General features: G+C 45.2%; 1 protein-coding gene across 1 annotated transcript in view; it reads right to left on the reverse strand.

The window, feature by feature from the left end:
* The window catches only part of Vps8 (VPS8 subunit of CORVET complex), a 216,249-nt gene that overhangs the window by 129,196 nt on the left and 66,626 nt on the right, over positions 1 to 20,427 (reverse strand). The window contains exons 21-23 of the mRNA XM_075968097.1: positions 8,515 to 8,561; positions 3,861 to 4,083; positions 966 to 1,055 (exon numbers count right to left, since the gene is read on the reverse strand). Of these exons, the coding sequence (XP_075824212.1) occupies positions 966 to 1,055; positions 3,861 to 4,083; positions 8,515 to 8,561 (360 nt within the window). The remainder of the gene's footprint in view (positions 1 to 965; positions 1,056 to 3,860; positions 4,084 to 8,514; positions 8,562 to 20,427) is intronic.

The raw sequence follows: 20,427 nt of genomic DNA on the forward strand, positions 1-20,427 counted from the left end.
GTCCTGAGGATAAAGGTGTAGCTCTGTGGTAGAGAACACACAGCACACAGAGGTCCTGAGGATAAAGGTGTAGCTCTGTGGTAGAGAACACACAGCACACAGAGGTCCTGAGGATAAAGGTGTAGCTCTGTGGTAGAGAACACACAGCACAAATAGATCCTGAGGCTAAAGGTGTAGCTCTGTGGTAGAGAACACACAGCACACAGAGGTCCTGAGGCTAAAGGTGTAGCTCTGTGGTAGAGAACACACAGCACTCAGAGGTCCTGAGGATAAAGGTGTAGCTCTGCGGTAGAGAACACACAGCACACAGAGGTCCTGAGGATAAAGGTGCAGCTCTGTGGTAGAGAACACACAGCACACAGAGATCCTGAGGATAAAGGTGTAGCTCTGTGGTAGGAACACACAGCACACAGAGGTCCTGAGTTCAACCATCAGCAACAAGAAATTAAAAAAGCAAATACCACCTAAAAGTCCCAAGCTGAGGGCCAGTGAGTGAGATGGCTCAGTGCAGAAGGAGCCCTGGCAACCCGAGTTTAATCCCTAGGACCCATGTGGCAGAAGAATGAGAATCAACCGTCCCCGACACACACGCATGCCTAACTACACCACACATAAACACACAGGCGTGCATGCACACAAAAAAATAAATAAATGTAATTTTAAAAAATTAATTCTTCAGAGTAGGACATGGAGGCACATGCCTTTAATCCTGGCGCTTGGGAGGCAGAGACAGGAAGATTTCAGTGAGCTGAGATCAACCTGACCTACAAAGCAAGTTCCAGAACAGTTAGGGCTATTATACAGAGAAACCTTGTCTTGGAAAACAAAACAAAAAAATTAATTTTTTAAAGTAATGAATTCAGTATAAAATTGTAAAATGATCAGATGAAACAACTATTCCATGTTTATGGAAAGCAGAGGGGCACAAGACAAGGTCAAATGCGTTGTGTTAGAAAGCATCTTACCTCCATCGGGCTAATGAACTCGTTCATGCCTCTGTTGTAGACATAGATCATGGCATCATACAGACGATTTTCCCAACACATGAGAACCACCTGTAAAAGAAGAGGCCCCTGAGCCATGTGACACCACCACACCAACCATTTTCCTTCAGAATCTGAGAATGAAGATCTTTCTCTTCCCTAAGCTTTCTTATTCCTTCTTCTCTGGTGGAAACTGGAATTTAAACCCTCAAACCCAACGGAAGGATGTTACTGCAGGTTCAATAGTGGTTCAAACAGAAAGTAGCCCTCACCTCTAACTTTGTTTCTTTGTAGCCTTCCCTTTTCAACATTCAATTTACTTTTAATAATTAAAACAGATCTTCAAAAATTTACAAACCATCTCTTCAGCACTAGAATAAAGTGACAGACAATTCCAGCCGGGAGCTCTACCTTCCTAGAGCATACACTCAGCTTGGACACACATCAAAGAGGACAATGAAATGGTATGAGTTAAGACTCATGAAGAGGGATATATGAGAGGGTTTGGAGGGAGGAAAGGGAAGGGGAAAATGATATAATTATAATCTCAAAAATAAAACAAATAATAAAAAGACTTGTGGAAGATATTCAGCTAAAGACACACACACACACACACCATTGTTTACAACTACAATAAATATTCTAAAGGAACTTGGCTCAGTCTTCAGCATTCAAAGTCATTTGGAACAGCATACAAGCTAGGACCTCAAGGACACCTGGCACGTGAGCCATAAAACAAAATGAACAGGACGGGCTGCATGGGCATTAGACGGTGAGGATGGGAAACTACATGGAAAAGGATGTGGTGTGGATGAACAGAGAGGAGAGAGAACGTTTAGAAAAAGGGCAGGTGGCTAGCAGAATGAGGTCCTTGTCTTCTCTTCGCTTGAGGGCTGTGTCGTAACCACTGACCAAAGGACTGGAGGAGAACAGCTTGGCAGAGGCAGAAGTAGAAAAACAAGAGGTATTGCTAGGATTTCCGCTCTGTCTCCTGAGTTACGGTCTCCTTGCCGTAACTGACGTGTCTTCTACCCTAGCCCCCTCTGCTCCCACCCAGCTGCCTAGTATCTTCACAAGATGTCTAGCAGCTATCACAAGACAAACGGCAAACAAGACTCCTAACCCTGCCTCTCAGACTTGGACCGTTTGTCCTCCAGCCACCTCCAGGCGACCACTGCTCACCCTGTCCATAACACAACATCTTCACAGACTCCCATTCCCTCAGTCACACATCCTCACGCCAACTTATGGTCTTATAAACATCAGAGCAAGCTGCCATCCTCCAGCACACTGCCATCCCTGGCAGCACAGTGGTTCTGCTGAAACAGCCTCATGACTTCTGTACAGCACTCAGAACACGATGGGCATCTTTCCCTTGTGCTGTGAGCTCTGCTTCTTTTCACCAGGCTCCAGGCCTGCTTGCCTCTTCCCCTGTCATTTTAACACTCAAGGCAGAACCTCTTTTCCCTTTACAGTGGTTTTTACCTAAAACAATCTTCTCGTCCAAAATGCATGTGTTATTGATTTCTTCTGTCTCTGTCTGAATGCCTTTTCTCTCTCTCTCTTTGAAAGAGAGTCTTACATATCCCAGACTGGCTATGGTCTTACTCTGTAGCCCATAACTTGAACCTCTATCCTCCTGGCTTTGCCTCCACAACCCCAAATCCTGGGATAACAGATATGCACCACCATCTCAGTTTTCCGATACCTTCCATCAGTCAGAAAGATTTTCTATAGTTAGCCAACCTCAGGCAGCCTATCTCTACTATACTGTCCTGTTTGATTTGTAATGTAGCATTTGTTTTCAAATAATCTCTGGTTTGTTTACTTATCTTTCTGCTCACTGCCAAACTTCTCTCCTTAAATTTAAGCTTTATGAAGAGACACTTGACAACCAGGATGCCTGAACTCTAGATAACACCCTCAGCCACAGCTGCCTGAACCCCACATATACCCTCAGCCACAGCTGCCTGAACCCCACATACACCCTCAGCCACAGCTGCCTGAATCCCCCCCACATCCTCAGCCACAGCTGCCTGAACCCCACACATACCCTCAGCCACAGCTGCCTGAACCCCACATACATCCTCAGCCACAGCTGCCTGAACCCCACATATACCCTCAGCCACAGCTGCCTGAACCCCACATATATCCTCGGCCACAGCTGCCTGAACCCCCCCACACTCTCAGCACAGTTGCCTGAACCCCACACACACCCTCAGCCACAGATGCCTGAACCCCACACATACCCTCAGCCACAGCTGCCTGAACCCCACATACATCCTCAGCCACAGCTGCCTGAACCCCACATACATCCTCAGCCATAGCTGCCTGAACCCCACATACATCCTCAGCCACAGCTGCCTGAACCCCCCACACCCTCAGCCACAGCTGCCTGAACCCCCCACACCCTCAGCCACAGCTGCATGAACCCCACACATACCCTCAGCCACAGCTGCCTGAACCCCACACACCCTCAGCCACAGCTGCATGAACCCCACACATACCCTCAGCCACAGCTGCCTGAACCCCACACACACCCTCAGCCACAGCTGCCTGAACCCCCCCACACACCCTCAACCACAGCTGCATGAACCCCACACACACCCTCAGCCACAGCTGCATGAACCCCACACATACCCTCAGCCACAGCTGCCTGAACCCCCCCCCACACACACCCTCAGCCACAGCTGCCTGAACCCCCCCCACACACACACCCTCAACCACAGCTGCATGAACCCCACACACACCCTCAGCCACAGCTGCATGAACCCCACATAACTGGGGTCTGTGGAAGGCAGATTGAGGCCTACTGGTCAGGTAAACATGATCAATGAAGAAACAGTGCTTACTCAAGTGGGCAGACTGTCAACTCACCTGCTGAATGTCTAGGCTGGTGATGTCCATGTGCACAATGAGGGCTTCCACACTATCCATTAGTTTTTTGTCTTGGAAATGAACAATCAAGTCTTTCATGACCTGAGGTGTAATTCCCACCAATTTATCACTTAAAATATACGGCTCAAGGCACTCCAAAAACACTCCTTTTGCCACTGAGTTTTCACTTAATTTGTCGTACATTTGGCTAAATAAAAGATCCCTATAACAGAAAGAAAAAAAATAGTAGTTTTAGGAACATTCCAAATTTTATTTATCTATTTATTCCAAATTTATTTATTAAATTTAGTCTAAGTATGTCACATCTTTTCCAAACTTCAATTTACATCAGTTTAACAGAAACATTAACAATGTTTGCATCGAACTTTACATTGCAATACTGCACAAAGCAACCCTTCCCAACAATTCTTTTAGAAGAAAAAAAAATGTTGCCAAACACAGTGATGCATTCCAGTAATCCTAACACCCAGAGAGCTGAGGCCAGGTGATTATCAGTTCAAGGCCATCTTGGTCTAAACACAAAACTGCCTAAAAACAAAGAGGGCCAGCAAGATGAGTCAGTGAGTAAGGGGGCTCGCCACCAAGACTGACAACCTGATCTCAGGCCCCAAGGGGCCAAAGGAGAGAAATAATTCTGCAAGTTTTCCTCTCACCTACACACTCACACTGCAGCATGTTCTCCCCACTAAAATAAATACATAAATAAGTATAAAACAAATGAAGCTGACCAAGTTCAGCTGCCTGCTGAAGAACACGCTGGAGATACCAGTGAGGATCCGAGCCCAGCTCTCTGGCCTACGGCCTGTGTTCAATGGTGGGGCAACTGCTTCGGAGAGCAGTAACACTGACAGTGGGTGGCTAAGCAGGAAGACTCGATGGAGGAAGAAAAGTGTCAAAGGACCATGTACCCTGCTCCCGTTTCCGGCACCTAAACATTCCCAGGGAGGTACAGATGAGCTTCATCTCCATCTCTGATCCGTCACTTCCCCAGGAAAACCACAAGTTAAGCAAACAGCAGAGACACCTCTGTGTGAAGGGCAGGGACAATGTTGACAAGACTGAGGCTAGACCACTTGGGCTAGGACCAAAGGACAAGAAAAACCAGGCTCAGGAACGCCTATCCATATCACTACCTCAAATAAAAAGGAAACAGAATTCTACAACATGAAAATCTATTCAGCATCAGGAAGGAGATGAAAGGCACACACAGTTTCTCATCAGGAAGGAGATGAGAGGAAGGTACACACAGTTTCTCATCAGGAAGGAGATGAGAGGAAGGCACACACAGTTTCTCATCAGGAAGGAGATGAGAGGAAGGTACACACAGTTTCTCATCAGGAAGGAGATGAGAGGAAGGTGCACACAGTTTCTCATCAGGAAGGAGATGAGAGGAAGGCACACACAGTTTCTCATCAGGAAGGAGATGAGAGGAAGGTACACACAGTTTCTCATCAGCGAGGAGATGAGAGGAAGGTACACACAGTCTCTCATCAGGGAGGAGATGAGAGAAATATACACACAGTTTCTCATCAGGGAGGAGATGAGAGGAAGGTACACACAGTTTCTCATCAGGGAGGAGATGAGAGGAAGGTACACACAGTTTCTCATCAGGAAGGAGATGAGAGAAAGGTACACACAGTTTCTCATCAGGGAGGAGATGAGAGAAAGGTACACACAGTTTCTCATCAGGGAGGAGATGAGAGGAAGGTACACCCAGTTTCTCATCAGGGAGGAGATGAGAGGAAGGTACACACAGTTTCTCATCAGGGAGGAGATGAGAGGAAGGTACACACAGTCTCTCATCAGGGAGGAGATGAGAGAAAGGTACACACAGTTTCTCATCAGGAAGGAGATGAGAGAAAGGTACACACAGTCTCTCATCAGGGAGGAGATGAGAGGAAGGTACACACAGTTTCTCATCAGGGAGGAGATGAGAGGAAGGTACACACAGTTTCTCATCAGGAAGGAGATGAGAGGAAGGTACACACAGTTTCTCATCAGGAAGGAGATGAGAGGAAGGCACACACAGTTTCTCATCAGGAAGGAGATGAGAGGAAGGTACACACAGTTTCTCATCAGGAAGGAGATGAGAGGAAGGTACACACAGTTTCTCATCAGGAAGGAGATGAGAGGAAGGTACACACAGTTTCTCATCAGGAAGGAGATGAGAGAAAGGTACACACAGTCTCTCATCAGGGAGGAGATGAGAGGAAGGTACACACAGTTTCTCATCAGGGAGGAGATGAGAGGAAGGTACACACAGTTTCTCATCAGCGAGGAGATGAGAGGAAGGTACACACAGTCTCTCATCAGGGAGGAGATGAGAGGAAGGTACACACAGTTTCTCATCAGGGAGGAGATGAGAGAAAGGTACACACAGTCTCTACACTTCGTCTTTATTCTCTGGGGTGCTGATGTATTTCCTGCAGGGCTAACGTCAGCCTGCTGTGTGCTATTTTCAGCTTCACCTCCTATAACAGAGTCCATTATGAGTAACAGATAAGGTTCTAGTGGCGTCACTTTTACTAACACTCACATTAATGGATATGCTTTAGAGAGCTTTTTTTCTTTTGCTGCAAACGAAAAAAATAGTTAAATTCATCTTACACATTACCAGTTTTATAACTTTTTTTTTAACGTCAAGAACTTATTTGATAATACCTGCAAATTCTGAGAGGAAAGAGAAGTGGGCATCGTCAAAGAAACAGACTTGCCGATTATCCACACTAAGTACACCGAGCCAGAGCGGATATCCAAGGACTACTGTGTGTCCACTGGGCTTCCTGAAGCACTGCTGGCTCGGCTCCCATACAATCGAGTCATTGAGCTTAATCCCTTTGGATCCTACCCACAGTGATGAAAGCCTAGTGTGGCCAGCTTCATTACACTTTACTGAAATATAATCCAATACTGCACCCATCTTTACACGATTTTTACAATTATAATTACTTCACATGGGCGATAAAACTGGCATTAAGTCTAATAAAATGATACTTGCATTGTACACAATTTGCTCCTAGGGGGAATCTCAATGGCATGAGTCCTTCTCGGAGAATACCAGTTTACAGAGATGGGAAGTGACACACTCTCCCTCTGCTCTAGCAAGCCTAAACTACCTACCACTGTGACTTGATTATCTGTGGCATCTCTAAAATGTTACAAAACCTCCAGCATTTAGTTCAGATTTAACACTACATATTCACCTCTAATGCTCTAATCACCATGTTTGAAACGGAAGGAACCTACCAGATAGATGGCTTAGGAATAAAGAATCAATGCTGATCAAACAGCTTATTCTATCCTTCCCCTAAGCCCGGGACTAGACAGGATCGTAGTCCAACTGAAAAGAAAGCCAGACGGGAAGAAGCTAAATCTAGAACAGCTCAGCCTCAGGTCTTTGAGCCACAGTGGTGATGCTGCCCTGGCCCTCCCGCGATTGCTGGACCTTAAAAAGCAGGCCAGGACCAGACCAGGAGCGAAAGAAAACAAAGACACGTGGGACCCTCACCCAGCAAAAGCTAGATGGAGAAAGTCTAGTTTTGAGACTCGGGAAACTAGCATTTCTACCAGACCAGACAACGAGGACCTGTGCACGTGAGCCAAGGAGGACGGAGGGAGGGCTGCGAAAGGACCAGACATTCCTCTGTATACCAGATTATACTATGACTCGGGTATTCCTCTGTGAGACTCCCAGTGACAAACACTGTATTTACCCTGGCACAGCCCAGAGGAAAACATGCTGAGGTTAATTCTTAAACCTAAAAAAAAAAAATCTAATCCAGAGTTTTACTCTGACTTTGTTGTTAAATAAAAAGGCTCTGAAAAAAAAAAGTAAATTAGCAAAATTAACCTAGCCTCTTTTGAAAGACATGAAATACTGCGGTGAGTGACAGCCCGTAAGGGTTGTATCACCCTGCAGAGATCCACAGCTAAGCGCTGGGCCAAGCTTCCAGTCCAAGAGAGGGAGAAGCGATAATATGAGCAAAGGGGGCAAGACCATGATGGGGACACCCACCGAGACAGCCGACCTGTGGGAACTCACTGATCCTAAACAGACAGCAGGAGAACCTGCGTAGGACCAAACTAGGCCCACTGAATGTGGGCAACAGTTAGACGGCTTGGGCAGTCTATAGGGGTACTGGCAATAGGGCCAGGATTTATCCCTAGAGTTTGAACTGGCATCTAGGAGCCCATTCTCTTTGGAGGGATCCCTTGCTCAGCCTAGATAAGGGGGGAAGGCCTCGATTCTGCCTCAAAGTGATGTGTTAGACTTTGTTGACTCCCCTTGGGAAGCCTTACCCTCTCTGAAAAGTGGATCGGGGGCTGGGGTGGGGGCAAAGTAGGGGGAGCAGAGTGGGAACCAGGTTAGCTATGTAAAATGAGGAAAAGATTGTTTTAAAAAAAATTTAAAAAGAGTTGTGTCACCCCATGTGATGCCTTCCCCTGTTTCGGTCACACACGAGCACAGATGATAAACCACAAGCTTCTGTTTGGGAAAAGCTCATCGTATGAAGGGTCTGAGAGAATGAAGTTGTGCAAATTAAGAAAAATTCTAGTTAAATCTATAGAATTCCTAAGCAAGACACTACCTGGGCGGGGAAAGACTCAAGCTGACGGGGCGATGGGTACTCACTTTCGTTGAAGCAGAAGGCAGTAGTCCACTATGACGGGCACTGTGTCCTGGAAGATAACATAAAACGGCATCAGCTCCCCGACCCACAGCCACCGGGGAAGCAAAGGTCGGCGTTAGGTGCTGGGAGACTCCTGGGATGATACAACTTTGGACCGGCTGTCCACAAGCAAACCTGCACCCACAATTTGAAGGTAGGAGGTTTGATTTTTCTAAGACTTTATTTTTGTTTTATACTCACGGATGTTTTGCCTGTGTGTATATCTGTTCACAACAGGCATGCAGCCCACAGAGGCCAGAAGAAGGCATCGGATCCACTGAAGTTACAGACACGTGTGAACTGCCATGTGGGTTAGGGGAATCAAACCCAGGTAAGAGCAGCCAGTGCCCTTTAACTACTGAGTCATCTCCAGCCCCCTGCCCAAAAAATGTTTAAATCCATTTTGGGGTATTTATTGTAGTTATGTAACAGAAGGAGAGGGCAGCAGTGGGCAAGAGGGGAAAGCAATAAGAATGTGAATTAAATTCAATATAAACATGAGAAGATGGTAAAAATTTCTATTTATAGCATTATTAAGTATAAGCTTATAGAGTTTACAATGACATTAAAATAAATAACAGACATCAAATTGGAAATGTATTTAGTGTTGATGGTGCTTCAAGTGACTTAAATTTACCTATGTTTTTGCTTACATTCTAAACTAACTTTACAGTTGGTTTAACTTCTCAGTTTTATATTTCAGAGTTCATCATGTATGGTCTCATATCAAGTGGGTGGCGACTCATAACTGTGGCATTTTTCAAATAGCAGCTCATTAGGGCTGGAAACTAACAGTCTGGGCTTGCTGTCGTCTCTCATCCTCAGTATAGGACATCCACATCCAAGAGACCTAGACCAGGCAGAAAAGCAGTCCCATCAGAGCTAGCGGACCGCACAGAACACAGTCCACACTGGACACAGGTCACAGCGGGAAAGCCTTCTTGCCAGAGGGAAGATCTGAAGAGAGCCTGCAATCCTGACGTGATCACAGGGCTGTCCTTATCCCATCTCCTTTTCCTATCAATATTTCTCAGGACCAGATTTATAACTCTGTTTAGACTCTTTGCAAACAGGACCTGTGGGCTGGTCAGATGACTCATCATTAAAAGCACTTGTCACCCAGCCTAATGTCCTGGCTCAAACCCACATGGTGGAATGAGGGGCCTGACTCCTTCAGGTTGTCGTCTGATGTCCAGACTTGAGCCACAGTATCTAAATGCCCACACATACACTCACACGGAATAAATAAATACATGAGGTTTAAAACCAGGAATTAATCTCTCAGAGTCACTAAGCATTAGAGCTCACAGGATCTCAATGTTCTGGAAGAGATTACTACAGGCTAGATAACTGGGTGGGACTACTTAGGAATGCTGGGGGTGGGAAGGGATCTAAAGATACCATTTAAAATACACTGATAAGGGTTAGAAATCTCTCAGCAGTTAAGGACCCAAGTTGGCCCCTAGTACACACATTAGCTGGCCTGAAAACTTCCTGTAATAGTTCCAAAGGATCCAACCCTTCCACTTCCATGTGCACCTACACTCACTCACAGACACACACATACACACACAGACATCCATGTATTTGTGTCTGGGTGTGTGTAATACACATAATTAAAATTCATAATACATCTTTTAAAATTACATAAATAAGTAAAATACACAGCCGGAATCTCACAAAAGAAAAGACAAATGGGTCTGAAGTGAATGGGCGTGGGAGCCCACGAGGGTTATACAGTCAATGTGCAGCTGACAGATGTACTGGACTAATCCGCAGTAAGTGAAGACGCACACCCCACCTGGAGAACCCTTTTGTGCAGAGCTGCGGACGCACCTGTCATTTGGATAAGTCACTGCCCATTCTGTAGAAATCCCGTGAGATCATGGCGTTTCTCCCTTCTATAGTGTCCCAACCTGACTTCTCCTGTAGGGAAATCCCGTGAGATCATGGCGTTTCTCCCTTCTATAGTGTCCCAACCTGACTTTTCCTGTAGGGCAACTGGATATCTCCCCCACACCATGAAGCCATGGTGTAAAAAGGATTCAGTCAAGTCCTTGCTCTTGTAGCCAGAGAGCAAGGCTACACAAAATCTACACAAAAGTGGTCCCACACACACTTTCTTTATTGACAGCAGTCGCTGATAAGAAAGGAGCCTCGTACAGAGGTGATAAGGTGTAATCTACTGGTCTTCTGCTCTGCCTTAACAGGCTACTAATATTCTGTCTTTACCCTTTACCTTGGTTTTAACTAACATAGGATCATAACCCAGGAAATTAACTGTTTATACAGGAAAAAGCTAAAACTAGCTTCATAGAGAAAAATTCTCACCTGGGCACCCTGCTGGAGCAAGGTCCCCAGAAGAGATTCCTTTTAACTCAACCAGCTGGATGCTAATGCAAGTCAAGCCCACAGGTAAGTGTAGCTACCAGTGTAGCTGTGTTCCCGCCACAGGGGAACTTCACAGCCACGCCCGCTCTGAACCGTAAAGCACCTCCTTGCCAGGTCTGTGAAAATGCATACTACTTTGTTGCCGTCTATGGGACTGTTAGCTTGTCTGGGTGCCTATGTAACCTGAAAGCTTTGTGGAGACAGATTACCTCCTTCTTTTTACCCTTGTGCTTCATGCTTTGCCCTAATCCCTTTTTTACCCTGATGCCCTATGCCTGAAGCCTTTACTCTATGCTCTGCCCTTATGTCTAAGGCCTTATGCCCTATGCCCTTGTGCCCTATGCCCTATCCCCTATGCCTTATACCCTATGCCCTTGTGCCCTATGCCCTATGCCCTTGTGCCCTATGCCCTTGTGCCCTATGACCTTATGCCCTATGCCCTTATGCTCATCTCCCCCAAGGAATACAGAAGCATGCAGGTAAACATGCCTGAGTCGGTCAGCCAGTTCTACCCCTCAGATGCCATTCCCAAGCCAATCTTGGGAAGATTGTGGTAGAAGTCCTGTTCTGAACCCTGAGGGAGTGCTGAGACTGGCACTCAGTAGCTTTCGACAGAGGACTGAGAAGCAAAGCGAGGCTCCAGAAGTCAACCAGGTGGCACTGTAGGTCTGCTGGCCACAGAGGAGCCTGTGTTTCAATGCTATGAAGAAGCTTAGAGTGAGCAGAGGAACCTCAAACTGGGAGTCTTAACTACCCTGCATCCTCAATAGAAGGAAATTTGAAGGTGAAAACCTAGCTCCTGGCCCAGGGAGATGAGCAGGGAGGCTGTGCCTCAAGGTTGAAACGATGAAATCTATGCCCTGGCAATGCTGCAGCAGGCATGGCAGCCCGTGTATGGCGGTTCTGTTGAACTTGTCCAGTTGGTTTCACGGTCTAAGTTGATGGGCACGACTGACCAGGTCTCTTCCTCAAGAGGGCACAGATCTCATCACAGATGGCTGTGAACCACCATGTGGCTGCTGGGAATTGAACTCAGGATCTTTGGAAGAGCAGGCAGCACTCTTAGCCACTGAGTTATCGCCAGGTGGGATAAACTGTACTCTGAGACTGTCACCAAGACCCTGGTAACAGACTGTCACTCCCTCCTTAGAATGGGAATGCCCAGGCCGAGAAATTAGCGTAGTGGTTTTGGGAAAGGGTGCATGTAGGCCACATGAAAGAACTGGGCTCCCAAGCTCCCCCAAGAAAGAGTAAACATTGCCCATAAAGCCCCCCTTAAAGATGTACTGAAAATAAAACATCTGAACACCTCATGAGATAATGTGCCAGGAATGAGTGCCACTGGGGGTTGCCAATGCCTGTAGTAAAACCCTAAAACTTACCAGTTTCTGGAATCTATTTTAAAAACTATTAGAGGCAAAGAAGAAAAGGAGAACTCCATTTAAAGTGTTTTTAGAAAGTAACATTGGTGCATTTTCCTTCCCTCATCAGTTCTACTCCACCAATACAGACTTTAAAACAAAAGGGGGGCACACACTTCTGTTTATCAGCACTGGGAATTACTAAGACACCCCATGCATGATTCCACGGCTGGGAAGTCGCTGGTGTGTCTACTGAGGACTCTGTCTTCCTAGTGTCGAAGAGAGCCAGCTGCAGTGTTTGGGATAGAGGACATAAAAGAGGCAGGAAGAGGGGGAAGAGAGCAAGAGGAAGCAGAAAGTAGAAAGAAGGAGTACCAGTGTGTGCGTGACCGGAATCCCAAACAAGAAAGTGAAAGCGCTGGGACGCAGCCAGTAGCTCAACAGGGAATTCAATAATGTTTCCTGAAATAAAAACACTTGCATCTCCATCCTGAAAGAGCACACCACACACAAGAGGGAAATGGCCTGAAATGACACTTGGAGATGCAGTGGTTCTAAAAATAAAAGGACAGGAAGTAAACCTGCCATCTGGGAGAGCACAAACTCCTCAGGCTAACCCTGATTTACCCAGTGACAGCCAATGCCAGAGGTAACAATGTTTGCTACATCCTTAATGAAATGACCTCTCAATATAAAACCCAGAGATCAGCAATTTGAAGACACAACTCTAGAATGCTGATCTCACAGACCTTCTTGAAAATGCTCCTAAGTAAGCACAGTGTTCTCTAACGTCTTTCTCATTACACTTTCCCATTCCTTCCTTACACTATTACATGAACACTGGTACCTTCGTCCTAAAAGAACTGCATTCTCCCCAACCAGTACCCTAATGCTGCTGTCTTGAACTTCACAGGGTACACAAGTGACAGATAACACTGCAGCCGAGCCAGTGCATGTATTATTGCACCTGGATTTTCCCCGAACATAAATCCAAGAGGACAATTCACCAGGATGACTTATGTTAAAAAAAAAAAAGACAGTAGGAAAAGAGAGAAATTGTAAATCAGAAGATACATACATCCAACAGATACTCAAAAAAGAACACACACAAAAATAAATAAATAGACAAACAAACACATAAATGGGGCACATCCATAGGCTGACAACTTCGCAGAACTAAAAGATAATGAGATGACTGAAAAGCTAAAAATAGGAGGCTACTAAGCAGGTGAATAAAACAGTATCAATTCATACTAAGAAAGTAAGTTATAAAATTAATTTAGAATCAAGACAAGAATGATACCAATATAAATAAAAGCATGAGTAACGAGACTGGAGAGATGGCTTTGCAGCTGAGAGCACTGGCTGCTCTTGCGGGGGACCTGGGTCCAATTCTAAGCACCCACATGGTGGCTCAAAATCATCTGTAACCCCAGCTCTAAGGGACCTGACACCCTCTTTTGGCTTCTTTGGGTACTTCGTGCACGTGGTACACAGACATCCATGCAGGCAAAACACCCATGCACATAAAATATTAAAAAAAAAATAAGGAAGAAACTTTGAAGATAAAATTTGAAACAATGAAATTTCATCAGAAAAACTGAGATGCTTAAAAAGAACCAAACAGAAATTTGGGAAATCAAAGAATAAAACACACAGAAGAACCTGCATTAAAAACTTTATATACAGATTGGAACATTTCTGTATGGATGGGGAGGACTATTAGGTCCCACCCCTATCTCAGGCCCTGTTGGCAGCTTATGGCTGTGGGCTGTAGTACATCCCCACAATCCAGTAAATGCCCTACACCCAGGCCTGTGCAAACAGCCCTGATTAAACTCAGTGGGCTATTCAAAATCAAACAAGCAAGGCTATAGTAGGAAAAAACGGGGTTGCAAAAGGAGACAGGAGAGGGATGGGGTAAGTATCATCCAAAATAAATTATATGTATAAAACAGCAAAAAATTAAAATTTACTGTTAAAAAACTCAAGGTGGCGGTACACACCTTTAACCCTAGCACTCAGGAGGCAGAGGCAGATGGAACTCTATAAATTCAAGCCATCCTGGTTCATAGAGCAAGTTTCAGGACAGCCAGAACTACATAGTGAAATCATGTCTCAAAACCAACAAAACCAAACTGAACTAAACAGCAGAAAATATCACCAGAGACATGATCAAGCCCAAAATGAATTCCAGGTATGGGGACAACGTCAAGAAAACAACACATAGAGATGTATAAAAAGAAAAGGCAATTAATAATCACAACCCAGGCTTCCAAGAACTCTGCAAAATGTTCAAGACCCACTGAGGCAGAAGGCGATGAGATGAAGTCTTAAGGCATATACAAACACAATGTGAAAAAGTAGTAAAGACTTCCCAGACCTAGGGGAAAACATCCAAACCCAAAGACATTTAGATGTGACCACAGAAGAACCTAGTCACGGCATGTCATAGCAACATGTCAAAAATGCAAAGCTGAGAAATAATACTAAAAGTTATAAACGAAAAACTTCCAACCACACACAAAGGCAGCAACACTATCAGATCTGTCACTGACACCGAAAGCCAGGAAAACATGGATCCTGTCGATTCTAAGCACTGAAAAGTAACTGCCAACCAAGTTCATTCCATAAAGCCAAGCTCTCTCTTAAAACCGATGGAGAAATGAGTGTTTCCAGAACAAACTGAGGCAGTTCATGATAACAGAGCCAACACCGTAGAAAATTCTTAAGGGATACTCTATGCAGAAGAAGATTATTCTGCCCACAAGGACCCAGGAGAGAGTGTACTTCACAAGAAAACAGATAACAGAGCACGACAAGGCTGGAATCAATTAACCAGCAAACCAATGAGAAGGAAAGAACTGCCATTGGTTCACCCAAACAGAACCACCAACAAAACCTTAGGACATAGCAAAATCTACGTCAGCAATTGTAGGCGGAGACTGCTCATTCATTTCCTGGCTGCCCAGACCCAAAATAATCACACAGAAACAATATTAATTTCAATACTGTTTGGTCAATAGCTTAAGCATATTTCTAGCTAGCTCTTACATCTTAAATTAATCCAATTCTATTATTTTATATTTTATCACGAGGTTCGTGGCTTACCAGTACTGGCTTGCAAGCATTCTTTCTCCTCAGGCAGCTACATGGGGTCTCCCTGACTCCGCCCACTCTCTCCTCCTCTATCTACTTGGAATTCCCACCTTGCCCTATTCTGTGCTGCAATAGGCCCAAAGTAGCTTCTTTATTAACCAATGGTATTCTAAGAAAAATGTCATCCTAAGAAGCAGGTATTTCCGACAGCAAAACAAGACAAGAACATACAGGTTATACACACAAACACAATAAAACACAACAGACAATCTCCCTGATGAACACACATGTGAAAGGGAAAAGTCAGACTGTCCCTGTTTGGATGTACCTGAAGGATCTCATGAACTCCACCAGAAAACTGCTAGATCAGATGATATTTTCAACAAAGTTTCAGGAGACAAAATCAAAGCACAAGACCAGTTTTTACTCATACCAATAACAAATTTGCTGAGAAAGATAATAAAATAATAAAGAATAATAAAATTGCTTCATCTACCATTGAAGAAGAGAGGAAGAAACACAGCCACAGAGGTAAGCGCCTGCACAATGTAACTGAACGAGACACCAGGCACTGAAGAAGTCTGCCATGCTCCAGAGTTGGCAGGATTAATATTATGGAGATGGCTATATTACAATACTAAAAGTGTCTGCAGGTTCAATAGAACCCCTTCAAAATTCCAATGGCAGGTAGAGGAAGGTAGAAACCTGAACATTGTATACTGACTCTGAAAGAAAAGTGAGGTTGCTGACAGCAGGCATGAAGCGCCACCTGCTGGCAGAACACAATTAGCACTACTGACATTTTAACTCATTGGGTTAGTTTTTGTTTTCAATAATAGCTTTATTTTTAAAATTTGTTTTTCTTTTTTTTAAAAGATTTTATTTATTTAGCATACAGTGTTCTGCCTGCACACTAGAAGAGGGCACCGGATCTCACTACAGATGGTTGTGAGCCACCATGTGGTTGCTGGGAATTGAGCTCAGGACCTCTGGAAGAGGAGCCAGTGCTCTTAACCTCTGAGCCATCTCTCCAGCCACCAAAATTTGTTTTTCTTGAGGCAAGGTCTCACTCAGTAACGCAGGCTGGCCTTGCACCTATGATTTTTCTGCCTCGTATTGCTAAGCAGTGGGATTAAAGACTAAAGTATAGCAAACCTAGATTAGACACTAACTCAAATGATCACCCAGCAAAGGAAGTCTTTTTAAAAGACTAAGTCCCGTGAATAGAGGGAGAAAGCCAGTCTCAGAACATAAAGCTATCATATGAAAATCCCAGGAGTCTGGAGAGATGGCTAAACTGGCAAAATGTTTGCCATGCAAGCATGAGAACTGAGTCCAATGCCCAGCACCCACGTAAAAGCTGGGCAGGGCAACATATGTGTAACCCAGCACTCCAGAGAAATGACATGAGAAACCCCGGGGACTGCTACCCAGTCGGTCTCCTCCAGGCTCAGCGAGAGGCCCTGTCTCCTCTCCACTAAGGTGGAGAACAACTGAGGAGGACCCCCAGTATCCGTCTCTAGCTTCCACATGCACACATTCACACATGTGCACACGCAGAAGACAAAGCAGAAGCAGACAGACATAGACGACACAGTCATAGACAGGAAGCAAGGAAGGAAGAAATGAAGAATCTCAATGGTAGGGGCAAGCTTCCTCTTATGGGTCATTGGCCAGAAAGGCCTGGTGGGTCCCCTAAAACAACAGAGACAACGGCTACTGCTGTCGATTGCCCTTGGGAACTAGAAGGAAAACCTTACTGTACAAGACTCCCAGGTGCTTTGCTCCAGGACATGAAGAAACAAAGCTGAAACTGAGCTGGAAGCTCCCTCCTTGTTGGCATTTCATGGTGCTAGAACGTGCTATGCTGGCTGCTGGGGAGAACTGTCATCAATGGTCTCACTCAGCTGGTCAGTTACACTAGGGCCAGTCAGTCACGGTGTGCCCACTGCTGCGATTATGGGGAAAAGCAGCTTTTTTCTAGTGGAGTTGAGGCCTGCTCTACAAGAGGGAATTCCTATCTGGTACAGTAAACCCGGGCAGGAGTCTGCTCCTAGTGAGAAAGTCACTTCTGCTGTTCGGCTAACTGGGCATGGTGTGCCCACCTGTCAACTTCCTTCTACATAGTCACACTGATGCCAAAGCTCCTGCTACTCTAGGGCCTGGTAAGAGATAGGTGGTGGGTACTGCAGATACTCTTAGTTTACCTAAGTGATGTCACTCAGTCCTGAATGGAGTATCTACACCACCTGCTCCCAAGCTCATCACAGAAGAGGCTCAGGAAGAATGTGAGGGCCAGAGGAAAGCGGGGGTGTCATGGGCCATTGTCTTCTAAGCATGGCATGGCCACTGTTCTCGTGAGCTCTCCACGGCTGCTACTACCTACACAAGACCTACACAAGATTGGCCCATCGACATTCTGTCCAAGCATAGGAGAGGGTCTTCCTCTTCCTGCAGGTTTATGGGCAGTTTACTCTCTGATGCGGGGAGGGGTTTACAGGCTCTACTCTTCGAAGATCTAAAGTTAAAGAAAGAAAAGACAAGAGACAAGGCATGCAAGTAGAAGGGGATGGGGAGAAAGAAGGGATGAGCAGAAGAAAGAGGAGACAAGATATGGCAGTAGGGTGAACAGAATCAAAACATAATACATACAGGTACATGTATGAAAATATAATATGAAATAAAAATTAAAAAGACAATGTCCCTCCTAGTCAGAAGTCATCCTCCCTTTTATTTGAATACATCTAACAATAGAAAGGCATTAATCCAAGACCTATTTCATCAGCAGGGCTTCATCTCACACTAAAATGTGCGAGCTCCTACTTTTCCCCCTCTCATCTTCTAGATACCAGACTGGCCTCAAAAATCACGAAGCAATAAGGGATAGCCTTGAACTGAATATCCTTGGGGCTCATGAAATCTTTCACCACATTCCACACCTTCTCCTGATCTCGCCCCACTCAGTCCTCTAGGACGCTGTGTGCTGCAGACAAGTCCAAAGGTCATCCATCCATACATGCGCAGTGGTCCTCTTACATGTGCTGTTCTCACCTCAGCCGTGGCAGAGAAGCTTGCCCATGCAGCAGACCGTAGTTAACACAGAGACTCCTAACTGGCCAATGCTGAGAGCAAGTGAGTGCCCAGCCCGAGGTGAGGCATCTCTGACAGGCTCATCACTAAATCTTTACCTACACTACTAATAAACACGGGGTATGAAGTATGTACACACGTGTACACTACATACACTTACACATACATGTGGAGATTATTTACGGGAGTGACAACAAACTGGTAGAAAAGGAGCATAGGATCTACACAAAGCTATCTGGTGTCTGGTTTTGGACTCTGAAGTCTGTAGCTGGGCAACTGAGGATCAATGCTCTTTCAGAGGAAACGAGGAGATCAGATGCTGGATACCAAGTGCTGTGGTAAGATATTCACTGAAAACTCCCAGTTTCACCTGGGCAATAAAATGATGGTACAGAAAAAAAACTTATATACAAAAGAGAGAATTAATAGCAGGTCAAACTATCTCCTTTGTGTATGGGTGTTTAAGCCTCCACACTGATCCAAAGCTACTCACAGATGATTAATCATGACTCCAGAGTGTTCCTGTGAGCTAGAATACCTGGGGTTCTAATACTGGGTCTTAAGATGTGAGCAATTACATTGTAGTTGTACATGTCACAAGCGCTGGGCTCCAGGTCTAGCTTCTCTAACACATGACATCTGGACTTTTCCAACTACGTTCTGTGCTCATGAGAACTGTCTTGTTCAACTGTGCAATGAAGCGCTCCAGATGTAAATCCCAAAGTCCAAATGTTTACACTCGAGTGCTGACTTCACTGTTTCCTAGCTCTGGGATCTGAATGGCTCACTTCGCCTCTCTGTGCCCCAATGCCGGCTACAAGGGTGAGCAGCAACGGCACCTGCCCTGGACAGTTCTGCCCAGAATCTCATGGCTCATGTGCATTAACGATGCACTGTTTTAATGCGGTCTGCAAAGTGCTTGCTCAAGCCTGGACCCTGGTGGAGGCCTGCTGAACGATGGTCGAACTGTTAGGAGATACAGCCTGGTGCGAGCTTAATTAGGTCTCTAAGAGAAAGAATTTTTTTCCTCACAGGAGCCCATGAGAGCAATTTGCTTAAATGAGTCCAGAATCTTTGGAGCACTGTTCTAAGAGCACAGCTCAACAATCACACACACCCTACTGCTTACAATGCCATTTACCACAAAGCCCTCCCTGAAGTCAATCAGATACCAGTGCTATGTGCTCAAACTGCAAAAGAAAAAAAAAAGGTAAGCTGAATGAATCTATTTGCCTTTATAAAGTAACTAGCTTTAGATTTTTTTCATAACACTAAATAGATTAAGACAAAGGCTTTGTGATGTGATAAGAGTCTGTCATACAATGTCCATTAGCTGTTTAAAAACCAGAAGATTAGATGTCTACTAGAATTATTTTGTGCTGGCTTGAAAGAAAACGGCCCCCAAAGGAAGTGACACTATTAGAAGGCATGGTCTTGTTGCCGAGGAGGCGGGCTCTGAGGTCTCTCATGCTCAAGCTTCCCCGGTGTGACTATCAGTCACCTTCCTGCTGCCTACAAGATGTAGCACTCACAGCTCCAGCACCACATCTGCCTACACACTGCCATGTTCCGTCATGATGACAATGGACTGAACCTCTGAAACTGTAAGCGAGCCCCTCAATTAAATGTTTTCTTTGTAAGAGTTGCTGTGGTCATGGTCTCTTTCCACAGCAATAAAAACCCAAACTAAGTTATATTTTTATTTTAAATTTTGAGATGGCCCCATGGAGTCTGTTGCACTGAACTTGCTACACAGCCAAAGATGATCTTGAATTTCTGATTCATCATTGCCTCCCCCTCCTGTGTGCTGTGTTTATAGGTGTGGGCTACCTCACCCAGTGTATGTAACACTACGGCTCAAACCCAGGACCTGGCACTTGCTAGACCAGCACTCTACTGGGCATAAAGCCAGCCATACTTAATTCATTCCTGCTC

Source organism: Microtus pennsylvanicus, chromosome 1, assembly GCF_037038515.1.
Source record: "Microtus pennsylvanicus isolate mMicPen1 chromosome 1, mMicPen1.hap1, whole genome shotgun sequence".
Taxonomy (NCBI): Eukaryota; Metazoa; Chordata; class Mammalia; order Rodentia; family Cricetidae; genus Microtus; species Microtus pennsylvanicus.